The sequence below is a fragment of the Thermobia domestica genome, chromosome 17 (assembly GCF_964235325.1).
Source record: "Thermobia domestica chromosome 17, izTheDome1.hap1.1, whole genome shotgun sequence".
NCBI lineage: Eukaryota > Metazoa > Arthropoda > Insecta > Zygentoma > Lepismatidae > Thermobia > Thermobia domestica.
The window spans coordinates 94,302,992-94,327,600 of NC_137470.1; the positions used below are offsets into that span (position 1 = coordinate 94,302,992).

The window sequence follows — 24,609 nt, forward strand, 5'->3', positions numbered from 1 at the left end:
TCCCACCTTATTCTAAGGACTCATTTCTATTCATAACAACCATTCTCTTGAGATAATACAGGATGGTTAAAAACAAAACGGACAAGTTCCATGAGGTGATGCTACACACCAAAACAAGAGAAGTTGCAGTTCAAGTTGGGTCCAAATCTGCTTAGTTTAGACATTAGACAAGTGCGAGAATCTCGGCACAGATGTTCTGAGCGTAGGAACTGGTTGGGTTATTAAACAGAAGTCAAACGCCAGTCAGAGGAAAGAAAAACCACAGCAACCGTTGGTGTTACAAATGCGGACGATGGGTCACTGCGAAAGAAACTTCCCAAAGGACGTAAGCCTGTAGTTGCTATTTTTTAATAAATCGAAGTGAGACTGAATATCGCAACTACTGAAACAACGATGTTTCCATCGGATGCAAGAAATTTAGCAGTTGAGATTGTGATCAGAACACACTCCTTTCACAATCTGTTAAACGTAGGAAGATCTCGGTATTGCGTACTGATCTTAGTTATTATCTATGTGATTAATTCCCATGAATTCTATCCCCAATAAATCTTTTTTATCTATGTCATTACCAAGTTTAAGTTCGATGTTTATTCTAATTTTTATACGAATTTGTAACATGATACAGAAGAGTAATGCATCTATTGAGTTTCTCCATTGACAATTGTCGTATTTGGATCTCCACTCCACGTTCGATTCCACATCACACATGATGTTAAATAGTTGCATTGATCACATTGCTGTTTTGAAGTAGACAAACTATGAGATATGATTTTTGCAAACTATAGTCTTCACATTTCCTAAACAAATGCAAACAATTACTCACTTCCCAATAGTAGTCCATAAATGATATCTCATGACCGTTATATTTGAATGTTGAATTTGGAGTAAGATGAAAGGCGACCTCGTCTATGAGATGTATTTTTCCGTCATATAATGTTAAGGCATCTCGACCAACAACTTTATCTTTAAAATGGTGCTGAAAAAGACAATATTAAAGACGATTAACTAAATAGATGTAAACTATTAATTTTATTAGTACGTAAAAACTATAAGTTACGTGAGAATTTGTAGACTGCTTACGTTCACAAAATTATTTATCTCAAATGGATGTCTAATTTACTACTAATGTAGAATTTCGTATGAATAGCTGCTTTCCGACGAAGTTTCAATAACTTGTTCGAATGCAATAAGTTTAATCTTGATCTCGTATAATCACTTAAAGGGTCGATACATTATTTTAAAACAAAAGGCTCTGATAATTGTATGTGAACTAAAAGTCTGCATATTTCCCGTGTTTCTAAAAAAGCATTAGTTACGAACTTAAAGAAAACAAAATCTATTAATCTTTTTATGGATTGAGTCTAATCTGCAAAGGAGGATGGAGATGGTAGAAAATCTCTTCCATTTCCTGAAATTCAATATTCAATTAAGATATATAACAGCTTGAAACGGTTTACTATCCTGCAAAAGAGTAGAATTTACTAGCAAAAACTAGTTTATATATACCTTACATGTTCCATTGCTATGAACTTCCAATCAAACTGATCAACTCTAACATAGTTCCCGGTACTGTATAGAGTGTTACATCATTTCTACGTAATTGATCTGGATTAATATTTGTCGATTCATTCGAAGATTTGACAAAACAACAATTGAAATATCCAATTTTGCTGGTTGACTACACAACGTTACAAATTATTAACCCCTTAACTTACCATTTATTTTTCAGAAATCGATAAAAGTTAAACTATTTTTTATTGATAAAATTTTAATGATCGTTGTCCATGGATGCTATAACTATTGTACTGTTCAACGCTATGCCCAACAAAACTATTTATAGTGCTTCAAAAATAAATAAGCTCAAAATCCCAAATATATTCGTTTGGTCAAAACGTGAATACACAGACTGGAAAATAATTTTTGAAATGAACCTTTCACAGTAAATTACCATTGAAAATTACCATATGTTAAAAACAATACAGAGAAATACAAAGAAAATTAATGGAATTTACAATGCTTTAACCCTTTGACTACCTTTTTTTTTTTAATGTGAACCTTCTTTTATACGTAGGACTCCTTTAATGTGGGATATTCCTGATATCTGTACACAGTTTTGGAAACTAAACATAGTCTCCTGGTCACATCTGACCCGATGGGAGAAAAACATTCATTTTTTTTAGAATTTTCTAAAAACAAATTCCCAACGATGTTTAAATTATTCGCATGGGACACATGTATCCCGTTGGTAGTCAAAGGGTTAAGATAAATAACTTTTAAATGCAGAGAATATTCGTCTTTTCATTGTTGCTGACAGTACTCTGACTTTCTGATCCATTGTACTGTGAGTCTACATCAATACTCAATACTCAATGAGAATACTCTCATTTGTATGCAAAATAGGCAAATAAATAAAATAAAGATTTTTTAAATAATCTAGGAAAGTAAATCAGAGATTAGTAAGAAATATTTTCTTCTTCTCTCCAAATCAACAAACAAAGATAATTTACTGAAAACATTGCGTGATATGTTGATCTATCTGCTATACTCAGAAAAAAATTCATTTAGAAATATCATGTTCGAATAAATCAATTTTACACGAAAAACCTACCTTGTACGCCGTTACATCTCTCCGGTAAGCCTCTAAGAACAATTCATAAATTGTACGAGAGCCTGATCTTTTCTGCACAGTCTCCACACACAACAAGTTTCCGTCATCATTAACAGATGCAGATTCTGATATTCCGGGAAATAAATAAGCGTCCTCTACTTGTATGTATTCGACGTCATACTCGTGGACAAATATTCTGTTTCTAAATCTGAAGCCTATTTTCTCTGCAAATGACCCAATCAAACAATTTAGGTATTGGACCCACTTTTTGGATCTCGAGTCTACCATTCCACTGAACCTCAACTCGATTATAAAGTGTCGTTCATCTTTTTCTATCTTCGAGTATAACAGCTGGTTCTGGAAAAGATAGAACACATACCTAGATAATTATATTTAAAGAAATCTTATTGTGGGCGTAAGAAAATCAGTATAATGTACACTACTTGACAAATCCTAAGGAAAAGTGCAATTTTCGGAATAATTCAGAATACACATTGAGGTAAGAAATGTAACGCAGTACATACCCAATAGAGACAGTGCGCAATTATTCGAATGGAAAATGGTACAGATTGCGAAACATGGAAAAAGAAGAAAACAAGGATATGACGCTCTTTGGAGTATGTCCAAACAGCGACGAAAAATGGATCATCCTTCCAGAAGGACACAGATATAAGTACCCCAGCAAGATGTGTGACCTCCTCAGACACTAATGCACATTCTGCATCTGTAATACTGTCTACTAAACTAGTGAGGAGTCCTTGGGGGATATTGTCCCACTCCTCTCGTAAGGAGTTTGTGAGTTCTTGCTCGGTTCGGGGAGGGGGAGTTCGTTCAGAAATACGTCTGCGAAGGATATCCCAGACATTCTCAATAGGATTAAGGTCCGAAGAGTAAGTAGCCATTGCATACGTGTAATCTAAAGGTAACCAAGAAAGTTCTGTCATTTTTTCACCCACCACCTTCGAACATCGATATATCACCTAAAACGTACCTGGTAGATCTAAAATAGTCCCCATAAGCATCGACGACCTCCTGCCAACGTTCTGAAACGCCACGGATTTCATCGCGCTAGAACTTGGTGGGCCGTGAAGCGAAGAAGGTATCACGTGCACTTTGCATCTTTACTAGGGATTTAAACTGGCGTCCTCTAAGGTGATTTTCCAAGGAATGGAACAGGTGATAATCGGACGGTGCAATGTCCGGGAGTATGGCGGACGCAAAAGTATTTCTCATCCAAGGCGTAGAATGGTGTACTGGGTCATCGTAGCCACATGTGGCTTAGCGTTGTCCTGTAACAGGAGGACCCCTTTGTGATTCAAAGGTGCTGGTTCCAGAGTTTTGAGTTTTTCTTCAATACGGCTCAACTGCTGACAGTACACAGTTGCATTGATGCTCTGACCAGCTGGTGGTAGTTTCCGATGCACGATGCCACGAGCAGTCCACCAAACACACAGAAGGACCTTCTTCTGGTGCAGTGCTGGTTTCGCCTGTTTTGGAACCGGTTCATGGAATGTTAACCAATGATGACGGCACCGTGAAGCTTCGTACAAGACCCATTTCTCGTCAGATGTCAACATCCTGTCCAGAAATGGCTCCTTCCTCAGACGGGACAGCAAAGAAACACAGGTGTCTGCTTGCGTTGCCTTCTGGCCCGGAGTCAAATCATATGGGACCCATCGACCCAAATTGTAGTGCTTCCCAAGTTGATCTAGATGCTGCTGAATGGTTTCTCCACTCACAATGAATTGTTGTCCTAGTTCCTCACATGTTTGGGCACTGTTCGTCTCAATTGCCGCTTGAAGATCTTCATTTTGTACATGTGCTGGTCTTTCGGCACGTGGTGCATCTTCGAGTGTTTCGCCACCTTCCTTAAACTTGTTAAGCCACCGCTGAACTGTCCGATAGTCACGACACCCTCACCAAAGACCTGGCATATCTTCCGCCCCTCTGCAGCTGCGTTTGACCCCAGTTTGAGCTCGTACAGCATACACGCCCTTATGACGCTGTGTGGAGTTTCCATGTTCACTCTGTCCTTACGCAAGTTCAAGGTGTAAGTGAACTGCCACAACCAGGTAGTATGTTGGATATACCCAAAACAACAAAAGACCTTCGCCTTATATCCATTCGCATTCAACTCACGGCGTGACGGCCAACTGAACACGTTCAAGTGTGTCCGATACTTTAGCGGTACTGTGTGGGCGCGCATTGTCTCCATAAATAGGAAGTCCGGACATACTGCACCCCAAACATGAGGAACGTGATTCAGAAAAATCCCTCTGCAACACCGCTGTGATGTCACGCTACCTCGCTCAAAGGTGTGAAGCGGGGCTCTTCCAGCGTGCATAATGCTTGCCCACACGATCACGCCTTGGCCATAGCGATCACGTTCATGAACATTCTGTTGTGCATAACGCCTTCACAGCTCTCTCCGCAGTAACTAGTGGCCAGAATCACTTGTCACAGTGAAACGGGATTCGTCGGAAAACATCACTTTGGACCTCTATTGCTGATCCCAACCAACATGTTCCTGACATCACTGTAATCGTTCGCGACGATGGCGTGATTGAAGTGAGATGCATTTAACAGGCTTCCGTGCATACAAACCAGACTGATTTAAGCGCCGCGAAATGGTTCTAGCAGATACTGGTACTGTAGCGTTTGCGAGGTCTCCAGCTATCTGACGCAGAGTGCGCTGTCTGTTCTTTTTCGCCACAAGGGATACATATCGATCGTCTTGAAGTATGGTCTTCCTTCAACTACCACCAGCATACTTTCACATCGCATTTCCACCTTCCGTGGTTTTTTTCCAATCGCGAGATAACACCTTTTGACACTCCCATTACTGTCGCCACAGTAGTGGCATTTTGACCAGCTTTCAGCCTTCCAACTGCACGTCCACGATCGTACCACTTAAATATTGTCTTGAAGCCATTTTGCACTTAATTATTTCCCCATCACACTGAATTTCATACAACAGTACCACCACCTACGGCGCTATTAAGTCAAACATCTCACTGCATGCACTTTCGAGTAATACAGAGCTTTCGTGCACTGCCTTTTACACAAATAACGGGTCCTGCTCAAGTACGCCTTCTGCATTGCATTTGACTGTAATTGGTCGGCTGCCGGGAATGTTACGTGGTACAGATCAGTTGTTTCTTAGCAATTCTCAAGCAGTGTACATATATTCATATTATTCTCTAGAGAGAACATATAGTCACTAAATACAAACAAAGTGAGTCATCGTTGAAAGGCAGACAGGTGAGAGAAAATGCTAAACTAGAAAGTGACACAAAGCGTTCGGTATTTGTGCCACTTGTCAGTTCTTCTGGAAGTGTGATAGAAAAGCGTAGCTTCCACATGTCAGTTAACTATTTCAACCGAGAAAAAGAGGTAAACATCAGAAGGATGGAAATACGGCTGCAGAAGATACCCATGAACAATTTGTAGAAATATACACATACTAAAGAACATGTAATTATTCTTTTCCAACTCAAAAGAGAATTTACGTATAATACAATACTTTCGTATATTTTCAACAAATACTTAACAGGTAATCCGCACAACAGGCTACTCGTAAAATTCTAACTTTTCAACCATGCAAATGACACAAATCTTAGAATTATCGGTATATGAATATAGTCAGTTTTTCCAGAGGTTCTCATTTTTTTCTATAAGGTGATAAGAGCCGTTATAGATTGAATTTGACTATTCTGAAGTCAATAATTTAACATACGGTATCACAGATGCGAATTTCTTCATTAGAAAAGTAATAGATTAAACAGTGACTCAGCATATTTTGTGTTCTGCCGGTGGACCTAACGAGACAGTCCCAGTTCTGCGAACTAAAACGATGTTACAGTTTACTTACAGCTAGGAAATAATTCATAATATAATTAATTAACGTTGTTCAATAAATCGCAAGCAGTATACGTCAAAATTAATAATTCAAATAATATTTACAGTATTTTTCTAGTGAACTATGCATTTAACGCACAACTTTTGGCGCCTTCCGCCAAGATGTCTTCGACCTTTTCAATATGTAAAAAAAGTAACTTCATAAAACATTTTAATATAGATAAATCATATAAGATAAATTACAGTTGGCGAATAATTGCAAATGATAAGTTACTATCTTCAAAACACAGGAACAAAATATTTGTAATAAACACTGATTTTAAAAGAGTTTCACGCGTATCGTTGCGTATATTCGTATAGAAAAAGTTTACAATTAGTTTAATATTGTAACAAAATAAATACGATATTGATATAGTGGAATCATAATGTTAATTTTATGTAACGTTTTAATCAATGTTAGTTTCGCTTATTTTGGGTTTGTTCACTTCTAATCTATGCCATTATATAAGAGAGTAGAAGTAAGTGACTCATCATCCCCTAGACCATATTACTATAGCGATAAACGTGAAATACGGACGAATACACCTTTTATTACAAAAACAAGGATAAGGAATGATTTTTGGTAATACGGCTATTGTGATAGCCCCTGCAAGTACACTACAAGAAATATGCATAGCTTCCTGACAGCAGATGAAAGCACCAGAGAAATAGCGGAAAGAATTTAGACAAGTTCAAAGAATAACGACATGAAAATCCAGCCATTTTGAATCCTACAGAGTAATTATATTAATCTTAAAATATGATGTACACAAATGTTACCACCAGGTCTGAAAGGTTTAAACGATTTATCAAACATTGTTAGAGTCATCAAATCTAGGAGGCTCAGGTGGGCAGGTCATGGAACCAGGATGGAAGAAAGTAGGAACGCTTTCAAAGTCTTAACTGGAAGACCAATCGGAAAACGATCATTAGGAAGATTTACACGCAGATCGGAGGACAATATTAAAATGGATTTCGCAGAAATAGGAATTCAAAGTAGAAACTGGACCCAGTTGGCTAATGATAGAAGTCAGTGGAGAGCTTTTGTGAACGCGGCATTGAACCTTCGGGATCCATAGGCCATAGAGTTAGTTAGTTATAATGACACTTCCAGGTATAAGGAATTAAAATATTGAGTGAAAGTCAGGGAGGGGAGAAATAACTGAATGGAATGAAATCTGACAGATACAATATCATTTCTGAACAAAGAGCACAAGAAAGTGGAAAGTCAATGAAATTTTTAGAAATGGTCAGAAGGATTATTGTTGTACGTGGAATGCGAAAAACTAACAAATTTATTTCGAGGGGGGGGGGGGAATATCTTGATCCCGATAGCCCTCCATAAATACGATACTGAACAGGGACATTTCTAAAATACTCAAATTTCCCTTTGCTTAAGAAGAAAGTGCCGAATGGAAGACTCGCTTAAGTTGGAGATATGTATAGAAATCGGTATATAGACTTGAAATTAAAAATAAGGAAACTCGTATGCTTATTTTAGTGTTTCTGAGTATTTCTCTCGTAAGAGGAGAAAAGACACAATTTCTATAATACTGTAATTTCACTTTATTTATTCACAAAATGCCGAACATAGGGATTTGCTTAAGTTGGAGATGTGAAATTCGTTATATAAACTTATAAATAAAAATTACAAAATACGTTTTTTAGCGTTATCAAAACTTCCGTTCCTTTTATTCCTCCACAAAGTACGGAATGTAGGAAGAGAAAAGCGTGAAACATGTTTTTCGAAAATTTCGCCCGTCGTGGGTCACTCCTATAATATGTAAATTTTCCTTTATTGAGAATCTGCTCAATGTGAGGATTCACTTAAGTTGAAAACGTGAAATTCGGTATATAAACTGTTAAATAATATATATATATATATATATATATATATATATATATATATATATATATATATATATATATATATATATCTGTTTCACCGTTCTCGAATATTATATCCTTAAGGCTGTAAGAGGCCTAAGACCTATAATATTGAAGTTTACAGTATCTTTATTCACAAAGTGCGAACGTAGAGATTTTTTTTTTTTGAGATAAGAAATTCGGTAAATGAACCCTTTAGGCAAAATAATGGATCATCTGTTTCAGTTTTTGGGAAAATTCCACTTCTAAGGGGGGGGGGGAATTTTTTTAATATCCAAATTTCCATTTCTTTATTGAGGAACAACCATGTGAGGATTCGTTTAAATGAAATGAAATTATTGAGTTTTACGTCCCATGTTAATACCGGCTAGGCTAAAAGAGACGGTGATAATGAGAGATGAATGAAATGGTGGAATGAAGAAAGTGGGAGAAAACGGGAGAACCCCGAGGAAACCCACGCACACTGTGTTTGTCCACCACAAAGTTCACTTGGCAGGGGCTGGGATCAAACCCGGGACCCCTAGCACCAGAGGTGAACGCTCTACCACTGAGCCACTGCGGCCCCTTAGGATTCGTTTAAGTTGGAGACGTGATAGTCGGTATATGAACTCTTAAATAAAAGTAAGGGAATACGTATTTCGGCTTCTGCAAAAATTCCTCTTCTAAAGGAGAGAAAGGAAAGATCAACATTGACAATATTGAAATTTCACTTATTTATTCACAATGTGACGAATGTGGGATTCACTTAAGTTGCTTTGGAAGAAGTCGGACGTGTTTTGTGTGTGTTCCGCACTTATGTAACAAAAGGGGGTCAAAGGGGCACTGCCCTTCTAAACTTTGGTAGGAGATATTGGTGGTGCCGAAAGCGTGTAATGTTTATTCTGCGTAAATTTCCACCCGACTCAACAGTGTTCTTGGGACAGTGCCGAGCTTTCAACAAAATATAAAGTGCTTTCTACTATTATAATCAACGCACATTTTTCCCATTTCTTTTGTCGTCCCTGGTTGTCTAGGGCCGCCTTGGATAAAATAAAAAGCTACGTAATATAACAATCAAGGAGGAATGTAAACATACTTCTTAATCTTTTGTTACTCCTGATTGACTGATTGTGTCGGGATATCTTTGATACAATAAAAGGGAGGTAATACACAGTTAAAGGGCGCCGTAAACATATTAATTATTACTTTCGTTGCTCGTACTTGCCACGTGACGCCTTCGACAGAATAAAAGGAAATAATATTACAATCATGCGGTGTTGTAGATATATTAATTGTTCCTTTTGTCATCTCTGACTGCCTTAGGGCGTCTTTAAGAAAGGAGCTAATATTACAATCAATTGACTTTGTGGATATATTAATTACTCCAGTTGTCACTCCTGTCTCGGAGCGCCTTTGATAAAATAAAAAGAACAAATGTCCATACACATTTCAATCGTTATTCCAGACCTTGATGCTAAGAAAGTTCTTGGGACTGTACTTGACATTGTCGACAACGGGTGAAGCGCTTGTAAATAATAATCTCAACGTTTTGTGTCGATTTATCATTCTTCTTACAGGGTTTCGTGGACAGTGTTACTACGGAATCGCTAATATGTCTAGGGTTCAGAAGGTAGTTCAGGGAAGAATTACAGAATTGCAATCTTTGCCTCTAGACGTTCTCTGTGGGAATTATAGCGTAAATCTCGCAATTCAAAACAGTGCTTGGGTCCAGTCTCCAGGGGTCCTAGTGATATTTTGCATAAAACTAGTTGCTTATAGTTGCAAGATTAAAAACGAAAGTTGCAAGATAGTTACATATTATATTCATAAAAAGTTGCAAAATAGTTGCAAACTGTGCTTACAAAAAGTGGCAAGAACAATGAAATAGGGATCAAAGCATTTTAAACTTAGCAATATATTGTCCATGATATGAAGACCTGCCAAATCCCACACAAATTTTAGTGTTCTTCACTTGTCTTCTTAAAATATGCAGTTATTAGTGCTGACTGTTTACTGGTAATCACCTTCTGTATTTTATCTGTGACTGCTTGTTGATTTCTTTCATCATCTTTAACTGTTGCCATGTTCTTCTCTAAATCTGTTTTAAACCGTTTGTTGGCCTCCGAGAGAAGCTGGTCAGATGTTTTTCGTTTGGACAGTTCAACTTCCTTTGATTCCGCTAACTTCCTTTCCAAGTCAGTTATTGCTGCTTTGGACTTAGCTGCTTCCTTGGTGATTTTTTTTTCTGTTTCGAGTCGCTCGTGCTCCTGCCTTTTCTTTAGTTCCTCTTCTTCCTTTTTTCCCATCACCCTTTCTTCTGAGTCATTCTGATGAGTTCTTGACTTATAGGAAACACTGCTGGGTTGCTTCCATTCTTCTTCATTCCGTCGTACACAAGTCTTGCATTCAACATTCTCTCTCACATGCTGCTTCGTTCTTCAAACAGGACTCTCCTTGAGAAAGAATACCCACGTTCAAGGTCAGAATTTCCATGGGACAGTGTTAAGATGGACTTTACTATGTTCATGACAGTAGGATACTTTGGTGAGCCACTGGGGTTTTTCAGTGAGAAAATATTATCCACAAACGGTCGATTCTCTAATTCTCTTCAATACTGTATTGTTTTTAACTTCAACAGCTTCCACTCATCCAAAAGAACATCAACTGGAACTTTATATGGGATAGATGAAAGAGCAATATCTCTAATGTCACTGTCACTAATTACTTTTTGATATTCCATAGGGTGTACACAACACTGTTTCGGGATGTTCTTTTCGAAGATTTTGCATTTTTCGATCACATGTTTCCCAACTGCCTTTGTAATGCTTCTGACAAGGGAAGCTTCCGAAAATGATAGCTGCAGTGAAAGATGTGGCCTATGCCAATTGAAAAAGCTGTAACAGAGATGAGCATTCCCAAAAAATTAGCTGCCCATAGCAATAGGTTCAAGAAATATAAGGGGTGGAAGTTCGGGAAACAGCAAGGCTGGACAAGGGGGAAAAGTGCAAATTCCACAAAAAAAAAAAAAAAAAAAAAAAAAAAAAAGAAAAGAAAAAGAAAAAGAAAGGGGTCACGGCAAAATACAATGCTGACAAGTGATGTATAGAAAGAGACTTGCCACAATATGGAACAAATGAACGCTACCAGTGGGGTTAACAGTGTTGCCAACTGCAATGAAAAGTACATGTTTTGCAAAGAGCACTATATGAAGTGAGTGCAATATTCAGTGTCAACCTGTCATGTAGAACATAAGATATGACGTGTCTAATCAGTGGTACAATCTAACAAAAGAAAATAGAAAAAACAGAAGTACGAAAAATACGGAAAAAACGGAGTTGGCCATAATGCGCCACATTTGATCAGGGGCTGTACATATTAGAATGAACAAAACAAGAAGCACCGAATATGCAGGAAACCGACGTACCTAGAGGCGAAAAGAAAAATGAGTTCCAAAGTTGGCAAGACTGGCCATGGACATCCAGACAAGTCTAATATAGTTAGGCCACTCGCTTCAGAAAAAGAAAATTCCGGCAACAGGCATCACTCGGAATGCATCAATGTTAGAGTGATTGAGGCAATGTCAAGTCGGGGAACATGAAATGGTTGGGTTGAGCCAACAACCGATAATAGAAGTAAACATTGTGTCATGGTTGGGTCGTATGTGGGAATATACAGGGTGTCCCACCAAACTTTGTGACCTGAAAGATTTGAGAAACGAACAAAAATGTGACGGATCCAGTTGTGCAAGAATGTACCATTGTCAGGGGGTTATAAAAGTCTGTGAGAAGCAAGTGCCCCCAGGATCCCCAACATAGGGCCCCAGGAGCCAACTTCAAATTTTCAAATGGAAACAGGGACCGAGTGTTACCTCTCTCGATGGATCATGGAATGTGCAACAACATATATAGGAAACATTCGCTATATGAAACATGTTTTTCAAAATGGCCGCCACAAATATGTGCTGCCTTAACATGGCATCGAACAATGTGATCTCAAATTGCTGCGAAGCGAAAAGAGATGTTGCAAATCCAATTGCACAGGAATGTACTCATGTCGAGGGCCAAGAGAACTTTGTAAGAAGCAAGTTCTCCAGGGCCCCCATCATAAGGCTCAAGGGGGTCAACCGCAACATTTCAAATGGGAACAGGGGCGAATGATATTTTTCTGGATAGATACAACACCGTCTATAACAAAACATTTGCTATATGAAGCACGGGTTTCAAAATGGCCGCCAAAAATGCACGTTGTTCTTGTCACCCAGCAGATATTTTTGGCGGCCATTTTGAAATCCCATATAGTAAATATTTCTGATATGCGTTGTTGCATATTCCAAGATTTATCGAAAGAAATATAACTCTACCTATGGCGCTATTTGAAATTTTTAAGTTGGCCCCTGGGACCCTATGATGGGGGACTTGGGGGCACTTGCGTCTCACAAAAGTTTGTCGCCCGCTGACATGGGTACATTCCTGCACAACTCGATGTGTCACATTTTTTTCGCTTTGAAACTATTTCAGTCGCAGAGTTAGGTGGGATACTCTGGATATATCATATAGGCGGTGATAGTACTGCAGACAGCAACACACAGCAGATCAAGCCTTTGATTATGTTTGCTTTCTACAGGTGTGGATATGTGATAGAAAGACCACCAAAGGTTCCGACACCTCTAGAGTACTGTTTCGAGACATTCACAGGCGATCATTGTACCATGTGTGACGGATTGACAGTATTCCGCTGTGCTCACTGCAAATGTATCTTCTGTTTCGACCATAGTCTCATCGAACAATTGCACGTACAATGTGGACGAGCATGTACAAATGATGCGAAGGCTAATGCCTGTTGCCGGAATTTCCTTTTTGTGAAGCGAGTGGCCTAACTATATTAGAATTGTCTGCATTTTTATGGCCAGTGCTGCCAACTTTGGAACTCGTTTTTCTTTTCGACTCTAGGTACGTCGGTTTCCTGCATAGTTGGTGCTTTCTTGCTTTGTTCATTCTAGTATGCACAGCTCGTGATTAAATGTGGCGCATTACGGTCAACTTCGTCTTTTCCATATTTTTCGTACTTCTGTTTTTTCTATTTTCTTTTGTTAGATTGTACCACTGATTATACACGTCATATCTTATGTTCTACATGACAGATTGACACTGAATATTGCACTCACTTCATATAGTGCTCTTTGCAAAACATGTACTTTTCATTGCAGTTGGCAAAACTGTTAACCCCACTGGTGGCCTTCATTTGTTTTGTTACCTATTGTGGCAAGTCTCTTTCTATACATCACTTGTCAGTAGAGATGCAAGGGCTCGGAAAAAAACCGGCTTTTTTGGAAAAAAACTAGGTTTTTTCTGCTTTGCTTTTTTGCTTGGGAAATTTTGGGCTTTTTTCAAAATTGTGCTTTAAATCGATAAAGCAGACTTTGTTTCGCTTCTCTATGACACAGAAAGTCATTTAATTAGTGGTTGATGCCGATAATAATATAAAACCTCGAAAGTAAACCATAAATTTCGAAAAGATATTTTAAACAATTTTACTTCAACATTTTTACATTATGAATTCCAAAGGATTAACCAATGTATATAATAAACACATTTTAACCTCCTATATACAAAAGTAAGCAGAGCTGGCAAGAACCATGGTTGTTTCTGAAAATGCCAAAAACCCGCTTTTTTTTGGGGGGGGGCAGTTTAAACCTGGCTTTTTTGGGGTTTAAACCAGGTTTTTTGATTTAGATATTTTGCTTTATGTATTTATATTACATATTCACAGAAATAAGTTTGTTTCGCCTTGGTGTTATTATTCAACAACGGGGTTATGCTGGAAGAGGTCCCATAAGCTTAAAGAAGTCCGGTTAGTAAATTTCTTAAATTGAGAAACTCCCGTCCTAGCCATCGGGAAAATCCCGTCATTCTTTTAAATGTAAAACAATAACAGGAAAATCCTGTAAAATTTAATTTGCATGTAAAATTTAAAGGTCAACGTATTATAATCAGTACGCTAAAACTGAGAGAGACACAATCATAGTCAACGTCTTACGAATAAAATCAGAAAAATAAACACACTGCTGAACAAGACTGCACTTATTTAATATAAAAACACATTTACACGTGACGTTTCGATCTTCTATCCAAGATCCTCATCAGACGTGAGTGTACGTCTGATGAGGATCTTGGATAGAAGATCGAAACGTCACGTGTAAATGTGTTTTTATATTAAATAAGTGCAGTCTTGTTCAGCAGTGTGTTTATTTTTCTAAAACTGAGGTATTAAATTACAAATTTAGTATATAGGTATCATTGAAAGTCCAATCCAAGCTAATGTTGGAAGCTAAGTAGGCAATCGATAAATTTTACCAATTTTAATCAATATATTTAAGCAACCTTCGCTTCTTTATAAAACAACAGGCATGCAGAAATATATAATTTGGTTTCGTTTTGTATGTTTAGGCTTAACATCCTTACGTAATACCGAGGTTATCAAGGAGAAGACTTTCGCTTAAAGTGACATCCGAAAGAGAACTTGGTTTACACATGAAAAAAGGGTTGTGGTTCGACCGAGAATTGAACATGGGACACCTTGATTAAAAGGTGAAAAGGAAATAAGACTAATGCAGATGGTTTGACATGTGAAACGTCACCATGAAGTTCACACGATTCGCATTTTTGTTCTTTTAATTTTTTTTTTAGTTTAAACCAGTTATTTTTTTTAAAAAAAAAAGCTGGTGTAAACGAGCCAACCCTAAGAGTAAAAACTTCTTTCAAAAAATACACAAATAACTAGCAAAATTGTGTGTAGTATTTTTACTTCAAAATATTCCATACCCTCTTTTTGAAACAAAATAAAATTAAAATAGAACATAAGAGAAATACTTAGATTTGTATGATACAATTAAAGGCTGCACATGGTTCTGTATATTCTTGAAATTCTACAGTCAAGTTTTTTATAACCCCCATCAAGGGCGCCCATCAGGGGGGTTAAGGGGGCGCTTGCCCCCCCTAGAGGAAAATGTACTTCAGAATATTGAAAATCCAATAGGATTTTTACATTAGTTACAGCAAAATTTGAAACTATTTTTGAAACGTCGCTTATACTTGCCCCTCCTTGGAAACCACAACATGGGCGCCCTTGACCACCATCACGGTTTACCCAGTCCTCAAGGTTTCTGAATTTTTAACAAGAGGGATTTAACATATCATTACGGAACCAAAAAAAAAAAAAAAAAAAAAGACTACGGAATATATTTAAGTTAAGCTAAATACAACTGCACAACAAACGTGACTGAGTGGTTGGCTTTTGCGCTTCTATCGGGAAGTCCGGGATTCAACCCAGCATTCGACAATTCTGACAAAGCCTTCCTTCATTCCATCTGAGAATGTAGAAATAGTGCGTGTACTGGCCGACTAGGAGTGTAGGAGTTGGCCGACTTCCTTTCTTATTGTTTTTAAATCGTTATTATTACTAATTACCAGCAGTGACGGTTTTGCGAAGGTTAGAGGATCGGTCTTTCGGACTGAAGCCTGTTCTCCAAAGTTGTGGAATGTCTAAAACGAACGAAATATCTATTAGTTATGCCTTTACTCATAAACTTTAAGCTCCCGTCAAATAAAAATTACGAATGTTTAGAAAAACTAAACATTAGTAGTAAGAAAACCCCTCCCAAAACACTTTTTTAAATTGGCCACTGATTCTCAGTATAAAATGATCTTCAAGGTTGTATCCGGAAGATTATTGCTAAACATATAAACGAAACGAAATATTAGTTATGCCTGTACTCATAAACTTCAAGCTGCTCCCAAATAAAATTAGGACTTTTTAGAAAACGAAACAATCAAAGAAACCCCTCCCAAAGTACTTTTCTAAATCCGCTATTGATTATTTGTATAAACTGGTATTCAAGGTTGTATCTGGAAAATTATTGCTAAATCATTGCACAACTACAGTATAACAGAAATGTGGAAATACGGTTTGACGGACATATTGAAAAACGTATGCTTTGACGGATATATAGAAAAACGTAAGTTTAACTTTCGTGCTAGAAGCTGGAGTACTAAGCTCTTAGAAATGAAACACGGATGACAAACTAAAATGATCTAGAGAAGGAAAAAAATGTCCATAACTCAAAAGTTAAAATAAAGTTAAATAACCTGTAAAATTGCCCTCAAATACTACATTCTTCATGTTAGCTTTAATTCGTAAAATATGTGCTCCATCCATCTTGATGGTGAATTACAGAGCTAAATATGGCATTCAGGTCGTGGAAATATTATCTAACTATAGAATATACTATAAGAAAGCTATTTGGATAGAAAAATCATGAAAATGAAAAAAGCCAAAATTTCCAAAATTCTCGGTTTTTTTCCAAAAAAGCCGGCTTTTTATGTGAAAAAAACTATCGATTCAAAAAAGCCGGCTTTTTTGCATCTCTACTTGTCAGCATTGTATTTTGCCGTGCCCCCCTTTTTTTGTGGAATTTGCACTTTTCCCCCTTGTCCAGCCTTGCTGTTTCCCGAACTTCCACCCTTTATATTTCTTGAACCTATTTCTATGGGCAGCTAATTTTTGGGGAATGCTCATCTCTGTTACAGCTCTTTGAATTGGCATAGGTCACATCTTTCACTGCAACTATTATTTTCGGAAGGTTCCCTTGTGAGCCGGCTTTTTTGAATCGACGTTTTTTTTCACATAAAAAGCCGGGTTTTGGGGAAAAAGCGAGAATTTTGGAAATTTTGGCTTTTTTCATTTTCATGATTTTTCCACCTAAATAGCTTTCTTATGGTATACTTTATAGTTAGATAAGATTTGCATGACCTAAATGCCATATTTCGCTCTGGAATTCGCTATCAAGATGGATGGAGCACATGTTTTACGAATTAAAGCTAACATAAAGAAATAGTGTTTGAGGGCAATTTTAGAGGCTTTTTAACTTTTGAATTATCGACATATTTTCTTCTCTGGATCATTTCAGTTTGTCATCAGTGTTTCATTTCTAAGAGCTTAGTACTCTAGCTTTTAGCGCAAAAGTTAAAGTTATCCGTCAAACCGTACTTCCACATTTCTGTTATACTATAGCTGCGCAATGATTTAGCAATAATTTTCCGGATACAACCTTGAATACCATTTTATACAAATAATCAGTAGCGGATTTAGAAAAGTACTTTGGGACGCGTTTCTCTGATTGTTTCGTTTTTCTAAACATCCCTAATTTTTATTTGGGAGAAGCTTGAAGTTTATTAGTAACTAATATTTCCTTTCGTTTATATACTTAGCAATAATCTTCCAGATACAACCTTAAAGATCATTTAATACTGAGAATCAGTGGCGGATTTAGAAAAGTATTTTGAGAGGGCTTTTTCTTACTAATGTTTATTTTTTCTAAAAATTCTTAATTTTTATTTGAGGGAAGCTTAAAGTTTATGATATTTCGTTTGTTTCAAACATTCCGTAATTTTGGGGAACGGGCTTCAGTCCGACAGACCCCACCCCCACCCTAACCTTCGAAAACCGTCACTGCTGGTAATTAGTAATAACAGCGATTTAAAAACTATACGGAAGGAAGTCGGCCAAGGCTCACAGTACACGCACTATTTCTACATTCACAGATGGAATGAACAAGAACTTTTGTCAGAATGGTCGAATGCTGGGTTAGATCCCGGACTTCCCGATAGAAGCGCAAAGCTAACCACTCAGTCATGTTTGGTGTGCAGTTGTGTTTGGCTTAAATATATTCCGTAGTTTTTTTTTTTTTTTTTTTGAAGGAGGGGGGCGAGGGTTCCGTAATGATATGAAGGGTATGAGGCAAGAACACAGTAACCAACAAATTTTCAATTGTTGAATTATGCAGCACCCAATAGAGAGCAACGCATAGTGCTTCGTTTAATCTTGTCCGTTTAATCCTTCATGTATAGTCTTATGTGAAAAATCAGCTTTCCGACTTTGAAAATGAATTATGCAGCAGAAAACCTCTAATTTCTTAAAATAGTAAAATTGTGAGTTACCACTTTCTTGCCACACATCCTTCATATGTTGAATTCCTCTTGCTAAAAATTCAAAAACCTTGAAGACTGGGTAAACCGTGATGGTGGTTATATAAAACTGTAAAATTTCAACAATATATACAAAGCTCTAGATGTGCCGCCTTTAAGTTTATCATATAAATGGAAGTATTTCTCTTGTTTTATTTTAATTTTATTTTGTTTCAAAAAGGGAGTGTGAAATATTTTGAAGTAAAAATACTACATACAATTTTGCTAGTTATTTGTGTATTTTTTTTTTTTAAAGAAAAAGAAGTATTTACTTTCAGGGTTGGCAGGTATACACCAGCTGATTTAAAAAAAAAAAACTGGTTTAAACCAAAGAAACAAAAACAACGAAAAATGCGAATCGTGTGAACTACATGGTGACATTTTCACATATGAAAACATCTGCATTAGTTTTATCTCCTTTTCACCTTTTAATCAAGGTGCCCCATGTTCAATTCTCGGTCCGGATGTCACTTTAAGCGAGTTTTCTCTTTCATAACCTCGGTATTACGTAAGGATGTTAAGCATAAACATACGAAACGAAACCAAATTGTGTATTTCTGCTTGCCTGAATGCCTGTTGTTTTATAAAGAAGCCAAGGTTGCTTAAACATTTTGACAGAAATTGGCAAAATTTATCGACTGCCTACGTAGGTTCCAACATTAGCTTGGATTGGACTTTCAATGATATCTCCAGACAATTTGTAATATAATATTTCAGTTTTAGCGTACTGATTATGATACCTTTAAATTTTACATGCGAAGCAATAACAGGATTTTTCCGTTATTATTTTACATTTAAAGTAATGACGGGCCCGATGACTAAGGCGGGAGTTTCCCAATTTAAGAAGTTTACTGACCGGACTTCTTTAAGCTTATGTAACCGCTTCCAGCATAACCCCGTTGTTGCATAATAAGGCCAAGGCAAAACAAACTTATTTTTGTCAATATGTAACATAAATACATAGAGCAAAATATTTAAACCAAAAACCTGGTTTAAACAAAACAAACAAAAAATAAATAAATAAATAAATAAATAAATAAATAAATAAACGGGTTTTCAACTTTCTCAAAAATAACAGTGGTTCTTGCCAACCATGCTTACTTTTGCATATAAGAGGTTAAAAGAATTTTTATTATATACATTGGTTAATCCTTTGGAATTCATAATGTAAATATGTTAAGAATTAAAATTGTTTGAAATATCTTTTCGAAATTCATGGTTTATTTTCGAGGTTTTATATTATTATCGGCATCACCCACTAATTAAATAAGTTTTTGTGTTATAGAGAAGCGAAACAAAGCTACTTTATCAACTTAAAGCAGAATTTTGAAAAAAGCCCAAAATTTCCTAAGCAAGAAAGCGAAGCAGAAAAAACATTTTCTTTTTAAAAAAAAAACGTTTTTTTCCGAGCCCTTGCATTTCTAGGAAAGTTTCTCACCAAACTTCACTTCCTTCCATGGCAAAATATTTTCAGTACTAAAGACTTCGCCCTTTAATGTGTCAAAGTGTTCTTGAGATTCTGGCTTGGATACCTTACCAACTATCTTCAGAAGAACGTATAAAGCTTGTACAGCATGTATACAAGAGATTTTTTCTTTTTGGAATATAGTTAAGAATGGTGTGAATGAAGATGCACTTTCACATACAAAGGCCATTTCTGCTTTCACAATGGCTCCTTTCTTCAGCATCTTGGAAATCGATACGTAGTTTGAGGTGTTCATCAGGCTGCTTTGCTTTTTCGGAATAAACTGCAGGAAATAATATATATGGCTGGAAACTGTTCCGTAAAACGGTCCACAGAGGGCAATACTGTCAACTAGCGTGAAGGGACATGCTTGATGAAACGATCTCTTGGTGTTCCTGTCTTCTCTTGAATTCTTTCAAAATCTACCCACCGCGATGGTCATCCATGGAAAAAATTGTAAATCATGATGACAAGATTATAGTGATAATCAGCAAATATCTGCAAGCCTTTTCTGAACCCATTATGAATTGTATGAATATTGCAACTGCCAATATCCAGTAACGGAGAGCCAGCACATTTTGTACAAAATCAGATGTGATTCTGAACACTTTCTTGTTGACATTTGGTCCATCACTTCCCAACATAAGGTTATTGGGTGACAAATTGTATAAATCCAGCAATTCACAAATGTACTTATGGATGTATTCACCTTTTGCGTGTCCAATGAAAAATGAGTGCAAGTGGGCAAGTGGCGTACAATAACCTGTTGCAAAGTAGAGCTCCAATAACGAATTCCAAATTGTAGTTCTTTGCGAATTTGTCGTTTCATCATAGAGAAGTGTAAACGAAATATTCTTCAAATCTTCACAAAGTTGTTTGTGAAAAGATGGTCCTAAAGCATCAGTTAACACATGCGATAGTTTAGAATGTTTCAGACAAAAGTTTTTGGGAAAACTCTTTGGATCTGGAAACATGTATCGTATAACATAAGCTATATTATTTCACAATACCGTAGGTAAGTTTTGAGTAACAACATGTAAAGCCCAAACATTTCTGCTTTGGTAGCTGCATGACTCACTAAGCTTAACTGTAATTTGATCGGTGTTAATGCTTCAGTGAAAGGTGGTTGGTTTGGAGACGGCAGACACTGGATTTACCGAATTCGCAGTATCAGTTAAATCAGTACTCACGTAAATCATACTTTCGCTTCCTAAGCATATGCTAGTCGGGCAGATTTTCAACTGCAGCCCACTGAGTTTCTCCTTTGCATCAGAACCATGTGTTGGTGTTGACACATGCTGTGGCACAGTTTGAAATCCTCTACTTCCAATGTTTATTGTTGCACTACAAACGCCACAGAACACTTAAACTATCATCTTGGTTATCAAAGAAGAGTGAAGTGCAGTTTCCTAAAGCATCAGCTTGCTGAAACCAATCATCCAAAGCGCGATACCTCGACTTGGACATTCTGCACCGCTCAAATTACAATCTTTGTACTCAAAAAATACTGGCCTGCAGGGAAACACAACATGGCTCCATTACTGGCTGTTCCAATTAGAAGATTCAACCGTGAAATAAAATAAAAATGGAATGAAATGGAATGAATGGCCTCTGTAAAGCTTGGCAACTTTTAGCATATTATGAAAAGAGTAACAAATAAAGCAATTCACTTAGAAAAAGCAAATTCGTAGATATAACAAGTTGGAAGCAGGTTCTTTCACAGAGCGGACTCACTCCCTTCCAGAACACCAGTGACGAGGGAATGTACACAATAGAGGGAAATTCAAATGTAAGTTTGTTCATGAACAACTTGTGTTCTCGACATGCTTTACAGACAGTTTTACGGCGCTTTCTTTTAAATTTATAGACTATAACACTGGAAAAAGTTGCAAATAGATGCAAAATAATAAAAATAGTTGCATCCATGAAAAAAAAAAATAAAAAGTTGCAAATGGTTGCTTGCTGGGAGCCCTGAGTTTCTTATATGAGACAGTATGCAGTGGACGAACGTTGTTGGTATGTTCATTCGAAGTTCACCAAAAAACGAACCCAGTTCCGCAAATTTCCATCTTGCACGAGGAAAAAGTCTTAACTCCCTTCTTACTATGCCCAACAAAATGGACTTGAGAACAATTCGGTGGCCGCCCTTCTGAATTTGCACGCTCTTATTGTTGAGTATTTGGAGTAGTTGTCAGAAAAAATGACGGAGCCCGAAGTAAAGCAACGAGTCCTGCAGGCTGACTAAAGAAAAACAAGTTTTACTTTGATATATGACTCTGTAAACTAATTTTTCAGCCTTGTGAACGTGTAAGCACAGTTCTTCAGAAACCCACAATAACAGGTTCATTAGCTATTTAACAAAAACACTGAATTATTATTAAACTGAAATAAATCTCCTTATACATTTACACTTACTTTAATTTTTCTCGGAGTACACATGACGGAATAGCCATCAAATATGGCGACACCAATTTCAGTCTCGTGCACAGCCAGCAATTCTCTTTTAACTGGGGGAAAAACCTCTTGTGGATCGAAGTCCACGTGGTACACGTAGATCTTAAAATCTTCATCAGTTTTTATTTTGAAATAATTACAAAGTAAATTTACTTTTTTGCCCGTGTAACCTGAAATAAGAAAAACTTTATAAGAACTTTGGGTTAGTAGGATGGGGAACTTAATGTGAGTTATTTACAACTTGCATAATAATATTTATTATAATAACAGTAATGTAAATAATACACTAGTAATATCACATCTGAAATGACGCACTTTGAAGCACCTTAAATAAGAAAAATCACGTTTCGATGAATGACTTCCATCATCTTGGCAAATAAAACTTAGCTGCTTTCTTGATCACACGCTGAAATATCTTGTTACTTGTAGAAAAATTATAAATATGTACAAAGAAAGGAATCAATTCATGGAATAGTCTTTCATCAATTAGTCTTTGGAATAGTGTTTCTTGTGGGTAACTCTAGTATTTCTTATATCAAAGTTAACGTTTGAACAACACATACTATCTTCTATATGTTTACCATAAATATGATTTTAAATACTGTACAGAACACGTAAGAATGACGTAGAACAAGCCAATGCAGTAACTGACAGTTTTTTTAAAAGATAACCAAAACTATTTCGATTTCGCAAACAGCTTCACTCGTTTCTGGTAATTCAAATCAAGGGCAACTAAATAACGAAAGCGTATCTCTTTGAAGTAATCAACAGATCGAAGTCGAAAGTAATCAGGTATAATGTTAAACTAAACAGCTTTCGAACATTTTGTGGATTAGTTAAGAAGTTTTATGTATTTAAGATTTTGAATGATTTTGTTAAATTTCATGTAAGCAAAAGAGCTTAATAGAAAGAAAAATATCAATTGACTAATTCTTTCTTTACTGCCGTAAAATTTCTTCAACAGAGTTGATGATATTGTCCTATCTTGTGTCCAAGTTCCAAGTATCCAAATTTAATCTTGGATATTTGGTTATTTCTGACAGTTAACGAATACCTGTGAAGACTTTCCACCTCTTTATTGTGTGGTTAGAATCCTGAAGATGTTTTGGTTGTCCAGAAGAGGAAGGTTTGTCACCTTTGATGTCGCTCGTGTAGTCTTTTACTATTGTGAGCATGTTTCCTTTGGGCACGCCAACTAAAAACTCATCGCAGCTACAGTTCGTCTTGTAAACTCCAGAAGTTAACAGTCTTTTCATTGAAATAATTTTTGCACTTTGAACGAGATTTTCAACACTCTTCTGAAATATAATCGCAAAGTTTAAACAAGTTCTTTTTTCTAATTTTTGACCTTTGTGTGTAATGCCGGGCCAAATGAGAAAGTAAATCTATTTTATTCTTGAATAATCGGTACGTCTTATAAAATTTTTATTACTTTTTTCATACTTGATTTTTCCCTTTTTGAAATTAATCTCTCCTAACTCTATAATGGCGTCACATCATTTTAATCTTAGTCTTTCTGTTGAACGTCTTGAATGTCTTCAAGAAGTTTCTTAACACAGACCTTGACTAAGTGGATGTGAGTTGACTTTCCATACGCCAAATAATCATAAGCGTTAGGTTTCTATGAATGGACATCTGGAATTTATTGCTAAATTTTGTAAATATGTAAGCAAAAAAAAAAAAAAAAAAAAAAAAAATGCTACTGTTGGATTCAATTTCACATGTAAACTTTAATTTCTAATGTATGTTGTAAAACAGCAAGGAGCTCATGAAATTTGTATACCCCTTGTGGTATATCAAAAGTAATCATTTACGAACCTGTAGTACTTAATATATATTTATGTTTATATTTTTGTAGAATTTCTGTCTCAAAATGACTCATAACATAGCAAGAAGTGGAGATACTTGACTATCCATAAAAAGCCTTCAGATTGTTTATAAATATTTCTGAATAATAAATAAATAAATAAATAAATAAATAAGTAAAAATATCCACGCATACTTCCAAAATATTGGTAACCTCATCCATTACTAAATCTGGTAATTCATTATCTCTTAGCCAATGTTGAGTACATTGTATGGAGACGTCAATTGAAATAAAATTGAACTTATCAACTGTATCAATTGACGCTAATATAAAGTTCTTTGCGTTCATCAATGAACCTAAGTTAGGAATATAAGCTATTCCTAATTACATATTTAAAGCTTCTTGTGTTTAAGAAAAGACTTTGGTCAACCACATTCCAATTCGATATATTTGAAAATTCCTGTAACATAAGGTTGATATTGACACGAGT

General features: G+C 36.4%; 1 protein-coding gene across 5 annotated transcripts in view; it reads right to left on the reverse strand.

Moving 5' to 3' along the window:
* Window positions 1–24,609, reverse strand: part of LOC145673899 (piwi-like protein Siwi) — a 147,881-nt gene that overhangs the window by 35,466 nt on the left and 87,806 nt on the right. For 4 of the 5 annotated variants that reach the window (XM_081743704.1, XM_081743705.1, XM_081743707.1 and 1 more), the window contains exons 3-5: window positions 22,274–22,482; window positions 2,609–2,965; window positions 824–976 (exon numbers count right to left, since the gene is read on the reverse strand). In XM_081743704.1, the coding sequence (XP_081599830.1) occupies window positions 824–976; window positions 2,609–2,965; window positions 22,274–22,482 (719 nt within the window). The remainder of the gene's footprint in view (window positions 1–823; window positions 977–2,608; window positions 2,966–22,273; window positions 22,483–24,609) is intronic. The other variant, XM_081743708.1, reaches the window with a different exon arrangement.